The following is a 13,611-nucleotide window of genomic DNA, read 5'->3' as shown; positions in this document are numbered from 1 at the left end:
AGTTGCAGAACACGCTTAGCAAAAATAACATCCTCCAAGACTGCCGTGCTTGGGCTCGCTGGAGCTGCGTTTGTGGCTTCGTTTTCCTGGTGGTCGGGTCAAAAATGTGATATCTGATAAAACCCAGAACTTGTGTTTCCTCTTGATAATTTCTTGCTTCCCCCTGCTCACTGTCACCGAAATGAAAAAGACGTCCATTAAAGACTAGTAATTCCCAGAGTTCAAAGTAATGTTATAATAATAATTATGCAGGGTAAATGATTTGGTGTAACATTTAAAGGCCCTCCCAAATACCCTCCCAAAAAGGAAGTGCCATTTCCATATACTGTATCAGTGAATGACTCGGGATGGAAACATTTCAGGACCATTTCAAAGCAATTTGAACAGTGTTGGTTTTAGCTTTTTTCCTATGATGGATTTTTGAAAAACTAATTGAAACCTAGGTCTCTTAATTAACCCCTTTAACAGCGAAGTATTTGGCACGGTTTTCCTTAAAGATATCCTAATTTTTAATGAATACAAAAACGATTTTTTATTCGGACTCTCAGGGGTGAGTTATTTCCCGAATCTCCGTATGCAGGTTCTTTGGAGATAGTTTTCAGAGCATCATGTCAAAGGTTTTCATGTCAAAGATTATCAGAGTCCTGTGAAAAAACCCTGTAATGAGGGTCCCCCTCCCCCCTACAAGGACAGGCTTCTCTCAGACCGGTCAGTCCAGCACAGCCCCTGGCCCTGAGAGCAGGTGGCACTGCCTCAGCCTCGTGGGGCTTCGTCCTCTCTGTGGAGCGAAGCAGTGTGAGATTGTTCCCGTGTCCGTGTGCAGGGGTCCCATCCCCGGGGAACACACACCACCTCTTTGGGTCTTATTTGGCATTGGACGTGACTGCAGTTTTCCTGGCGTTTGTCCCAGGGAGGGTGTCAGTACGATCACCATCTTCCCGTTCTTGTCCCCAGTCCCCATCATCCCAAGTTACCTGTACAGCATTGAGCACGAGAAAAACGCAACAGAAATCCCGACGGTGAAGCCAGAGCTCACGGCCTCCAGCTCAGGCAGCTTCCAGAGCATCTTCTCCTATTATGACAACTCCACCATGGCCACTCGGAATAACACCGGAGACCTTCAGGCAGGGCTGCTGCCTAAGGCCACCACACAGCACATGGTGACTAACACATCCACTGTCCCTTCCGACTGTCCCAGTGAAGACAAAGACCTCCTGAATGAAAATGTGCAAGTCGGCCTGTTGTTTGCCTCCAAAGCCACCGTCCAGCTCCTCACCAACCCATTCATAGGACTGTTGACTAACAGGTAGGTTATGTTATTTTGGTCAAAGACTTTTGGATTTATAGTATTCCAAGCTCATTTCTTCCAGGATTTTCTCATTCCTTTATCAGAATCCGGGAACCAGTGGAAGGCGAGCTGAGGAAAAAAATCCAATCCCTTCCTCTTGTGTTTCTGTCCATAATTACCATTTCCCATTTGTTGGGGCTGTTTGACACATAAGAAAACATGACACCAGCATAAAGAGGCCCGAGAGGGAGAACTTTCGTCTAAATGCTGGATTTCATAATCGGATTCACTGTGCTCTGTAGCTTTCTCTTCTCTTCCACCTCTGGTCAGGCACTCGTTTCTAGAAAGCCAAGGCGATTCCTCTAGCGCGGGGTGGGGAATGGGAGAAAAGATCAGTCATCCTGTTATGGAGATGAAAGTCTGAGCTGGCACCAAGGTCACGGGCAGTGTAACAGGTCTTCCCCTGCCAGTTATTGAGCTGTGTCCACGTGCACACAGGGAAGAGGATCGAGGCTGTTTTCTGGGTAATTAAAACGAGCTAATAATGCCTAACTAAGCTAAACTAGCTTTATGTTAACGTGGATGTTCTGGATTTTGTTGGACCCCTATTATTTTGAATTATTGTTCACATCTCTATTGTCGGTGGCCTTCCGGTGAGTATTTGTTCTTCTACAGCCGAGGTAGCTCAGCTCTGCTTGGTACTTGGAGGCTCAAAGCATAGGACGAACCTTGCAGTAGAGGGGAGGGGGCAGTAGCTGCAAGGAGAGGGAGCAGGTAAGCAGTGTAGCCCCAAATGAGAAATGCAGACACCGGCAGAAGAGGCAGTGCCCAGAGTCCGACCTGTGAACCAGGCCGAGAAGCACAAGCAGAGACAAAGCCTAGAGATGGAAGAGGGAACACAGGAACGCGGTGAATTACACAAATGTCTAACCGCTGCGCTGTTCACCGGAAACATGTAAAATAGTATTGAATGTCAACTGGAATTGAAAAGTAAAAATTAAATAAATAATAATAAAGAGCACAGGAGGAGAGCGGAGTGAACTGAGCAGGGCAAGAAGGGGACCGGGTGGCGAGCCTGGGTGCCAGCCTGGAAATGAGTGGAGTTTTGTTGCGGGGCTGCTTGGAAGGCACTAGATGTTCCAAAGCCAAGTTTAAAAGTCAGCGAGCCAACCCCCGTTGTAAGTGGGTCTGCCCTGCACCCAGGCTTTGGCCTAGGGAGGGGAGAGGGCAGGACCAGCAGGGCCCTTTGTTCAAATATTAAGCATTTCAAGATGGCAACGCCAGAGCTTTAAACCAAGCCTGGTTCTCGAAGTGGGGCCGGCTCTGGGTGGTGGGTATCAGAGAGATGAGGCCTGGCGGGAAGAGGGGGGGTGGCAGGGGCTCAGAGAGCGTACAGAGATCTGTCTTCTTGTAGCACGAGCTGCCCTCAGACATCTGGAGGTTGCTAGTAACGTACCGACGTGACCAGTCGGACGGAAGTACATTTCAAACTTTTGTAATTTGTTTTTCTGGATTGAGTAGTGCCATCGAGTCAGTCTGAACAGTCCTAACCCACGTCCATCCATCCAGTGTGTGTGGAGCAATGTTATGAAGCTGCCACATAAAACACACTAAGCAAATTAACCCAGCGATAGCAGCCTGACTGTGAGCCCACCAGGGAGCACCATTAGCAAGGTGGCATTCGGGGGCTTCTCTGCTCTTTAGGAGGAAAACCCAATAGTCCTCAGTAGTTGCAGGGTGGTTTTATTTCTTGTTTCAGGAATAAGAACACTTCTTAAACTGCATCTGGTGTAATTACAGAGAATAGCTCAGGGTTTTGTATTCTGAGAAAGCAAACAGCTCAAATGCTATATGGGAAAATTGAGGACATTATTATAATAGTGCCTTGCCAGCCACTTGGGCGTGGATGTTAGTAGCTGTATAATGTAATGCTTCGAAACTCAGCTGAAGTGATGTGAGTATTCCAATCTTCCAAATGCAAATGACAAATGAAAAGCGTTTAAAAAATCCCATTCTTGTTTTTAATGCGTTGTTTATTCCACGAGGAAGAAGCTTGTTTATACCGAATTAGACTTTTCCTCTATTAAATACTCCAAAAGCTTTGACATTGCAGCCACCAAGGCTCATATTTAAGGCTCTGAAAAAAAATTGCCTTCTAAGAGAAACCTAACTTTGGTTTGTGACCTGTGAAATTTAGTTTATTCTTAGGGCGGGTAATCCACTTTCGTGTTTATCTAGAGCAAAATTTTAAACCCTCAGTGATCCCCCCAGCTACCCAGCACATTAAAAAATAAAATCTACTTCATCTTTTAGTGCTGCCTTGTAATGTGGAAATGTAAATAGTTTTTAATATTGACATAGAACAATCCGGTGAACTCTGTCCCTCCCCAAATGACCATGATTTGTAATTTATCTTTTATTTTCCAAGCCCGGTGGACGTAAACCTGGGGACTTTGCAGCATTTCTGGACACGCCATGGCTCTGCCCAGACAAGTGATAAATACGTTCGTTTCCTTTATAGGTCTTCCCTTCTCAGCTCTTGCAAGTTGTCTTTGATGTAATTTGTGCCAGTCGCATCCTCAGTTACCAGCAAGATGTGTGATTCACGTTTCCAGTGTCGTAAACAAGTGTGTTTAAAAAAGCATTTGACAGTCGGTTAATCTGTTTTTGATCAAAGAGTGGTTGAAAACCTTACCCATAACGCATGTTTTCAGTGTTATAAACAAGTGTGTTTCAAACAGCATTTAACAATAGTTGGTTAATATGTTTCTGATCAAAGAGTAGTTAAGAACATGGAGCATCGTAGCTTGAAGGGATTTTAGCAAAGGCTTTTGGGTCAGTCCTAGGATTTTATAGGCAAAAGAGTTTGTTGTTTTGGGGGTTAGACGGCATTTGCCCGTGGCAGCGTTAAGACACTGTCTGGATGTCTTCTTCCGTTTCTGTTCTTTCCACCTGCTTACTGTTATACAGTTCGTATGTTTGCCTACTAAAAATCAATAATGCAGGTCAACATCAGTCTGCCTTTCATCTACTCTGGTTGTACCAGGTTGAACTAGTAAAAGCCCAAACGGTGAGTTGTTGTTGTTTTTAATTCATGGGCAGGGAGTTTAGAAAAAATCAGCCCAGTTTTTGGGACAAGGACCCTTCCTCACCTCCTTAGCCCTAAAAATGATGTTTCCAGCCCCTGATGTGAGCTGGTCCAGCTTCCCAGCATCTCTGCAGTACTTCTGACAGTGGGGAAAAGGAAGGCCTCCCGCATCCCCAAGGATGTGGGGGGAGCCACCTACAGACAGGCTGCTTGGAGCCACAGGTTTGCAAAGCCTGTTAATGTAAGTGGGACCCTCTCTGTAATGAGATACCTCATATCACTGAACGCAGGTGACAACCTGATCTCCCATTTTAAAACCCAGAACCCCACGTTCATGGTCATGATGTTGCCTCGTGATTAGTTTTCGTGGGTGAGTGAGTCAAGAAGCAGGCTTCCAGTCTGTTGTTTTAAATGCCAGTTCCTGAAAGTAAAAAATTACGGTTCTTGGAAAGCATGTAAGCGTTCATCTGGCCACTTATATGGTACAAGTAATTCCTCTTTCACTTACTCTTCCAGTACTGTATTTTTCAAAAATACGTGACCGGATAGGGAGCAAAGGACCTTTGGTTTTTGGCACGTGTGGTGATCACTTATCCAGTAACACTCCAAAGCCTGCGGGTGCCTTGGTTGCCTTGACTTCTGTCTTTGAGGCTTGCACGACTTACTTTATCATTCCAGTTTATTCATTTTTTGATTGCATCGTGTGTAAAAGGGGGTAGAGAAGGAATCATACTAGCAACATCTGTTATCGTTTGGCCCAGCAAGTGCATTTTAGACATTCACACGCATAAAAGGAATGTTCCAGGCAGGCACACAACGTGAAAACACCTTTACATGTCTCTGTCCACAAGTCCAGTTAAGGACGTGGCATCGTGGTCTTCACTCGCTTAGCCCGAGGCTTATGTAGTTGCATCTTTAGAACCAAAAGACATTCCGAACAGAATGGGCGACTAGGGAAAGGGTTAACTCCGTGTGCCGGGGCAGTTCCGTGGCTTTCTTCTTCAGCTCTTTGTCTCAGTGGTCTGCTTTCTATCAAGCCAGTGACAGTGGCTTAATTTATTTCCATAGTTACCTAGTATATTTGAAAGCCAGTTATTTTTCCTCACAAATCGTAGCTAACATCCGAATGACAAGGAGGAAGCCACAGGGCATGAAATCGCTACGAAATCTACTGTGGTTATTTTTTTTTTTTTCCTCCAGCTTCAGCCAGTTGGTCTGAAGTGGGCTCTGTAGGAATAAGCAGTGACTGTGAGCCCACCAGGGAGCACCATTAGCAAGGTGGCATTCGGGGGCTTCTCTGCTCTTTAGGAGGAAAACCCAATAGTCCTCAGTAGTTGCAGGGTGGTTTTATTTCTTGTTTCAGGAATAAGAACACTTCTTAAACTGCATCTGGTGTAATTACAGAGAATAGCTCAGGGTTTTGTATTCTGAGAAAGCAAACAGCTCAAATGCTATATGGGAAAATTGAGGACATTATTATAATAGTGCCTTGCCAGCCACTTGGGCGTGGATGTTAGTAGCTGTATAATGTAATGCTTCGAAACTCAGCTGAAGTGATGTGAGTATTCCAATCTTCCAAATGCAAATGACAAATGAAAAGCGTTTAAAAAATCCCATTCTTGTTTTTAATGCGTTGTTTATTCCACGAGGAAGAAGCTTGTTTATACCGAATTAGACTTTTCCTCTATTAAATACTCCAAAAGCTTTGACATTGCAGCCACCAAGGCTCATATTTAAGGCTCTGAAAAAAAATTGCCTTCTAAGAGAAACCTAACTTTGGTTTGTGACCTGTGAAATTTAGTTTATTCTTAGGGCGGGTAATCCACTTTCGTGTTTATCTAGAGCAAAATTTTAAACCCTCAGTGATCCCCCCAGCTACCCAGCACATTAAAAAATAAAATCTACTTCATCTTTTAGTGCTGCCTTGTAATGTGGAAATGTAAATAGTTTTTAATATTGACATAGAACAATCCGGTGAACTCTGTCCCTCCCCAAATGACCATGATTTGTAATTTATCTTTTATTTTCCAAGCCCGGTGGACGTAAACCTGGGGACTTTGCAGCATTTCTGGACACGCCATGGCTCTGCCCAGACAAGTGATAAATACGTTCGTTTCCTTTATAGGTCTTCCCTTCTCAGCTCTTGCAAGTTGTCTTTGATGTAATTTGTGCCAGTCGCATCCTCAGTTACCAGCAAGATGTGTGATTCACGTTTCCAGTGTCGTAAACAAGTGTGTTTAAAAAAGCATTTGACAGTCGGTTAATCTGTTTTTGATCAAAGAGTGGTTGAAAACCTTACCCATAACGCATGTTTTCAGTGTTATAAACAAGTGTGTTTCAAACAGCATTTAACAATAGTTGGTTAATATGTTTCTGATCAAAGAGTAGTTAAGAACATGGAGCATCGTAGCTTGAAGGGATTTTAGCAAAGGCTTTTGGGTCAGTCCTAGGATTTTATAGGCAAAAGAGTTTGTTGTTTTGGGGGTTAGACGGCATTTGCCCGTGGCAGCGTTAAGACACTGTCTGGATGTCTTCTTCCGTTTCTGTTCTTTCCACCTGCTTACTGTTATACAGTTCGTATGTTTGCCTACTAAAAATCAATAATGCAGGTCAACATCAGTCTGCCTTTCATCTACTCTGGTTGTACCAGGTTGAACTAGTAAAAGCCCAAACGGTGAGTTGTTGTTGTTTTTAATTCATGGGCAGGGAGTTTAGAAAAAATCAGCCCAGTTTTTGGGACAAGGACCCTTCCTCACCTCCTTAGCCCTAAAAATGATGTTTCCAGCCCCTGATGTGAGCTGGTCCAGCTTCCCAGCATCTCTGCAGTACTTCTGACAGTGGGGAAAAGGAAGGCCTCCCGCATCCCCAAGGATGTGGGGGGAGCCACCTACAGACAGGCTGCTTGGAGCCACAGGTTTGCAAAGCCTGTTAATGTAAGTGGGACCCTCTCTGTAATGAGATACCTCATATCACTGAACGCAGGTGACAACCTGATCTCCCATTTTAAAACCCAGAACCCCACGTTCATGGTCATGATGTTGCCTCGTGATTAGTTTTCGTGGGTGAGTGAGTCAAGAAGCAGGCTTCCAGTCTGTTGTTTTAAATGCCAGTTCCTGAAAGTAAAAAATTACGGTTCTTGGAAAGCATGTAAGCGTTCATCTGGCCACTTATATGGTACAAGTAATTCCTCTTTCACTTACTCTTCCAGTACTGTATTTTTCAAAAAATACGTGACCGGTTAGGGAGCAAAGGACCTTTGGTTTTTGGCACGTGTGGTGATCACTTATCCAGTAACACTCCAAAGCCTGCGGGTGCCTTGGTTGCCTTGACTTCTGTCTTTGAGGCTTGCACGACTTACTTTATCATTCCAGTTTATTCATTTTTTGATTGCATCGTGTGTAAAAGGGGGTAGAGAAGGAATCATACTAGCAACATCTGTTATCGTTTGGCCCAGCAAGTGCATTTTAGACATTCACACGCATAAAAGGAATGTTCCAGGCAGGCACACGACGTGAAAACACCTTTACATGTCTCTGTCCACAAGTCCAGTTAAGGACGTGGCATCGTGGTCTTCACTCGCTTAGCCCGAGGCTTATGTAGTTGCATCTTTAGAACCAAAAGACATTCCGAACAGAATGGGCGACTAGGGAAAGGGTTAACTCCGTGTGCCGGGGCAGTTCCGTGGCTTTCTTCTTCAGCTCTTTGTCTCAGTGGTCTGCTTTCTATCAAGCCAGTGACAGTGGCTTAATTTATTTCCATAGTTACCTAGTATATTTGAAAGCCAGTTATTTTTCCTCACAAATCGTAGCTAACATCCGAATGACAAGGAGGAAGCCACAGGGCATGAAATCGCTACGAAATCTACTGTGGTTTTTTTTTTTTTTTTCCTCCAGCTTCAGCCAGTTGGTCTGAAGTGGGCTCTGTAGGAATAAGCAGTGACCTTTTCAGCTTTGCGGTAGACAGGAAAACCAGCTGTTCTGTCCCCAGCATTGGTAGGATGGTGTGACGGAGACTTTGCCTCTGAAATCAGGAGAAGCTGGCCATGCACTGGACATTCTTCATGGGGGCAGAGCCCCCACGTGAGCTGTGTGTCAGGTGACGGGGCACGCCCAGGAGAGTAAGGAATCCAGGGCTCACGAAACGCCCTGCACATCTAATAGCTGAAAAAGACAGACCCACAGGCTACCCCTGGTTTTGTTTGCAAAATGATTGACAATGAACTTTCTAGCGTATCCTACAAATTTAAAATACCCTCCCATTTCCTGACGTTCACTTACCTTTTAGAAGCGTGTTGGGATCATTGAAAAGGGAGACGTCATCTCTTATCTCTTCTGGCGATAGTTTGTATCCTGTTCTGTGTCTTTGTTTTTGACACTTACCACGACAGAGGGAGCCAAGACCTCAGTAAGCCTGAGAATGGAGCTCACGTATTCTCTGTGGCAGAGATAAACTAGTTAGTACAGTTAGAGAAAAAGCGTTGATTGTCAGCGATGATTTAGGGACATGAGGTTTCTCCACTGATCTGTAGGCGTGTGTAAGGACCATAACTTTCACTGCTTTGCCTTTTTTTCTAGGGATTCAGTCTGTGGTTTTTCGTGTTATTGCCATTGGCTTGATGGCTCCCCGATGCTCTGTGGGGAATGACCGTGGGCTGGGATGACTCACTGGGGATGATAATGGGATATCGGGTCGAACGTTTGCCACATCAGGTCTGGCTCTGCTCAGCACTACTTTAATTGAGATGACAGTGACTTGAGACAAGAGGCTGACTCAGATGTTTATGACTAATGGCAGTTGAGATTCCGTCCATTTAGGAAACATCGTGGGGCAGGGGAAAGGGCGCTGGAGATCTGCCCATCCCGCAGTGGTCCTGGGGCCTGAGGTGACCTCTTCCTGAGGCGGGTGCTCAGGGGGCCAGACGAGGGCGAAGGTGGAAGTTCCGGAGTTGCTGCCTTTGCGTTCAGGCCAAGCGCCAGGGGAAGAGCCTGCCCGGCACCTTCCACGGGCCAGGCCTGTCGGCGGCTTTGCTGGTGTCGGAGATGCACACGTGCCTGGTACTGAGCAGGAAGCGGCGTGAGCCCCGTGGTACCCGGGCGCTTGGCTGGCTTGCTCTGTGGCTGGGGGAGCCACTCCGTCTCTGAACCTCGCTTTCTCATCCAAGAGGAGGGTTTGCACTGGCCAGCTTTGGAGTGTCTTTCCAAATTTGCCGTTTGGTTATCCCATACTTTATTAAAATCCCGAAGAAATTCAAACAGACAAACAAACAAACAAAAAAAACAATAGCTGTGGTGTTTTTAAAGGAAGCAGCACCTGGCCTGGGTAAAAGGAATCCTCCATGAGCACAGAGCCCCGTTGGTATGGAGCCGCTTGTTTTAAATGAAACTGCGGACCTCCCGTTCCACTCAACCCATGCAAACCTGTGCTCCTGTGACCGAAGTGTGTGCCAGCAGGACCTGGCACACCTTAGACACTGCAGGTGTGCTCCCTGCCCTGAATTTGGGGTAAGTTACTTAAATTCCCTGAGCCTCAACGTGGTTATCTGAAAAATAGGAATAATGCCAGCTACCTCACGGGACTGCTGTGAGGATCACAGGTGACACTGCCCGCTAGTCCCCAACCAACAGTCTCAGGAAGCGCTGGGGCCTTCTGGTTAGAAGGGGTCCACCCAGCTGTGTCCTGCCAGGTGCTCTGGGCCAGGGGCCAGGCTCCAGACCGGGCCTAAGTATCACTGGTATTCCTGCCGCTTTGACACCTGTGTGGTTTTCCAGGGAGCAGATGGAAAGGGGTAAGGGGCCTCAGTTTATTGCAGGGCAGCTACAGGTATTGCCATATGTCTGTTATTCCCCTAGACGTGCAGTAGTTGCTGAGAAAAATAAACTGCCTGCAGGTTCTCCTCTCTGAGCCTCCTGGAAGTTTCCTTATTCATCATCCAGCAGTGCTGTGTAGGACCTGGTGTTGTGACTGAGTTTCTTTCGCCCATGTGAATAAAGAGCACAGGGCAGTCAGCTCTGGACTAGTTGAGATAAGAAAAGCTGCCATTTCATGGCCACCTAAATGGCAGCTCAGAGCCCCAGTATCTCTCCTGGGTGACCTTGAGCCCTGCTTGATGCGTTACAAGTTCATCTCAGGTCACAGTAGGGGAATCTGTGCGGGTGTGTGGGAGGGGGGCTGTCTGGGAATCTGTCATCATTTTGAGGTACTCTGTGGTTTCCGAATGCACAGGAAGCAGTTAAAAAGAAAAAGGAGTATGACCAGGAGAATGACTGGAAAGGCTGTATTTAAAGCCACGTGTTCCTTTTGGCTGCCGGAGGAGGTGGTAGGGTTTGCAAGGAAAAGTCCTAGACTGGATGGAATGGCTCCTGTTGAAATTAGCCTTAGGATGTGGGACAAGTCACTTTTGCCTCAGTTTCCTTATCTGTGAAATGGGGAGGTGGTCGGCTGACTGGCCCAAATGCTTGGAGAATTGGGCGTAACTATGAAATGAAGGTGTTGTCATTTTGATTTTTCATTCAAGCCTGGGATAGAAGAGCTCAGGGTTTTGGTGCTCACTTGGTTCCCCTCCAGGATCCGGAGGAACCAAGGCCAGAGGGACACGGGGCCTGGAAATGCTCAGGGCTCTTCCAGTTGATGCAGACTTCCCAGAGAGCGGTGGCTCAGCCGGCGGTGGCTCCCCGGTTGGGGCAGGGAGACCAGGAAGCCGCCTTTGCCCTCCTTGCCCCTTCCACGTGGCAGGGACCGAGCTGTCTGCTTAATAGGCAGAAGCAGAGAGGAAAGAAGGAACAGAATGAGGGAGGAAAGGAAATTTCCAAAGTACCTTCTGCGTTCCAGGTCTCACGGCAACAGTGTTACATCCATGTCTCATTTTACACTTGTCCCGGTGCCGAGAGGTGGGCAGTGGGAGGCTCTCTGACCGGAGGCTTGCTAGGATTAAGTGGCAGGGCCAGATGTCCAGCCCGGGGTGAGATACAGAAAGCCAAGGTCATCCCCCATGCCTGTCCTCCTGGTGGAAGAGCCCTGTACAGATGATGGTCTGTGGGATTTTTGCACAGAAAACAAGGCCTATCTTTCCAGGCTGGCCTCAGCAGGGTCCACATGAAGACGGATTTGAAAAATCATCTTGCTGCCTAATGCGTCTTGGATGGGGTATGGTTGCAGCCGAGTCACCTGATGACCTTTTACTAGAGTCATTTGATTGCAGTTGTCCTTTCAGCAAAGCTCTAGCAAAGACTATAATTAAAGAAATAATAAAAATAACAGAAACGGGCCACATACGGAAACAGGGGCCACATACGGAAACAGGGGCCACATATTTTGGACGTAGTCCAGGTCACTTGCTAGGACTGTGTTAACAATTTATCCCAGAGAGATTTCCGTTCAGAGTGGCAGTGCATAAATGTATTCACATTCTAAGAAGGTCAAACACGAAAAGGTCACGTAGGAAGAACCAACCATATGAATTTTTGAAACAGTTGACCAAACACTTATCTGCCTGATCCCAAAGGGCAAGCAGGAGAGACTCAGTAAAAAGCCTTAGAAAAACACGAGGCGGCCACCGGATTTTCCTCGCGGTTTTGTTTTGCAGAATCGGGTATCCAATTCCAATGTTTGCGGGATTCTGCGTCATGTTTATCTCAACGATTAGTAAGTGTCCGACGTTTGCCTTTCGAGTACGTTCGTGGGATGGGATGTGACGGCCACGCACTGGGGATCGAGGGCACAGCTTGGGGGGGCGGGGAGGTATTGGCAGAAACCGCAGCAAGGGGTCGATAGAGGGGGGTCTTTGTGGGGCACAAGCATGATGTGGTTAACACGGAAATATGGCATCGGGTTAAGGGGGGGCTTCAGAACGCTGTTGTTTGCGGCGTCCGGTCTCAGCGTCCACTGGCCCTTGGTGACGCGGGACCTGGCCTACTCTCTTGGCAGTGTTCGCCTTCTCCAGCAGCTACGCCTTCCTGCTGATCGCCAGGTCCCTACAAGGCATCGGCTCCTCCTGCTCCTCTGTAGCTGGTAGGTGCGGAACTGTGTGAGTAAGTCAGTGTCCGGGGGCTTCCGTCTGTAGGAGGTGCCACCAGCATCGCCCCGACTGGCCGGCCCCTCCGTAATGAGCCGGATAACGTAGGCGGCGAAGGTTGGTGATGAGTTCTCAGCAAGGTACTCGCCTCCTTGTTGGATTCTGCTTGGTCGTATATTTTCATTAATCTGACGGTCAGGGACGAGTTCACTTAGTCTAGGGAGGGATGGCAGGTCATGGACTATTCCTCCAGAGCTTGGCTGTCACCCATGTCTTTACCCGCGCAGGAATGGGCATGCTTGCCAGCGTGTACACGGACGACGAAGAGAGAGGCAACGCCATGGGGATCGCCCTGGGAGGCCTGGCCATGGGGGTCTTGGGTAAGGTCCACCACGGAGGTGACCTGGAGCCTGCGCGGTGCTGGACAGCGACGGTCCTCCCTGAGCCCACACGTGCACCGGCAGACTCCCCAGCCGTCCCCTTTTTTTGTGGACCCTTAGAAAAATGGTGGGACCTTCCCGACCTGCACCTTGTCTCTCTCTGATCTTTACTTGGAGGGTGACCTTTAGAGTCCTGCCCACGTGTCATGTATAAAACTCAGAGGAAGTTGCCAGGGCAACTTAACGCTACCGAAGAGAACCGAGGGTGGCCACCTTGAGGAGTGTTTAAAACAAAGCAGAGGCAGAAGTGCAGGGAACAGACGGCTGGCCTAGCAGGGTAGGGGCGACATCCTGCGCCCCTCTTCCTCTTCCTTGCAGTGGGTCCCCCCTTTGGGAGTGTGTTCTACGAGTTCGTGGGGAAGACGGCTCCGTTCCTGGTGCTGGCTGCCCTGGTGCTGTTGGATGGAGGTGAGTCCATGCGGGTGACGTCGCCGTGACCTTGGCATCTGTGTCGGCAGGTGCTCGGGGCCACGCCTTCTGTTTTTCTCTCGTAGCCATTCAGCTCTTTGTGCTCCAGCCGTCCCGGGTGCAGCCAGAGGTAAGCAGCAGGGAGGGGAGGGCACTGCGGTGGCCAGGCGGACCGTCCTTACCCCTGTCTTCTCCTGACAGAGCCAGAAGGGGACACCACTAACCACCCTGCTGAGGGACCCCTACATCCTCATCGCCGCAGGTGGGCACCCCACCCCCCGCCCCCACGCCCCCCTGGTTCTTCTCAGCCCAGCGGTGCAGGGTGGATGGCGAGGGGCAGTGTTCATTTTGCTGCTGGAAACACTGGGTTGTAGAA

At 48.0% G+C, this 13,611-nt stretch overlaps 1 protein-coding gene across 1 annotated transcript in view; it reads left to right on the top strand.

Annotated features, from left to right (window-relative positions):
* SLC18A2 (solute carrier family 18 member A2) overlaps positions 1-13,611 on the top strand; it is a 42,633-nt gene that overhangs the window by 8,192 nt on the left and 20,830 nt on the right. Inside the window, exons 2-8 of the mRNA XM_011359308.2 lie at positions 955-1,306; positions 11,959-12,017; positions 12,300-12,383; positions 12,675-12,767; positions 13,146-13,235; positions 13,322-13,365; positions 13,437-13,497. Of these exons, the coding sequence (XP_011357610.1) occupies positions 955-1,306; positions 11,959-12,017; positions 12,300-12,383; positions 12,675-12,767; positions 13,146-13,235; positions 13,322-13,365; positions 13,437-13,497 (783 nt within the window). The remainder of the gene's footprint in view (positions 1-954; positions 1,307-11,958; positions 12,018-12,299; positions 12,384-12,674; positions 12,768-13,145; positions 13,236-13,321; positions 13,366-13,436; positions 13,498-13,611) is intronic.

The sequence above is a fragment of the Pteropus vampyrus genome, unplaced genomic scaffold (genome assembly GCF_000151845.1).
Source record: "Pteropus vampyrus isolate Shadow unplaced genomic scaffold, Pvam_2.0 Scaffold46, whole genome shotgun sequence".
Taxonomy (NCBI): domain Eukaryota; kingdom Metazoa; phylum Chordata; class Mammalia; order Chiroptera; family Pteropodidae; genus Pteropus; species Pteropus vampyrus.
Note: the sequence above shows the minus strand (reverse complement) of the source record. Positions and strands in the feature narration are given on the sequence as shown.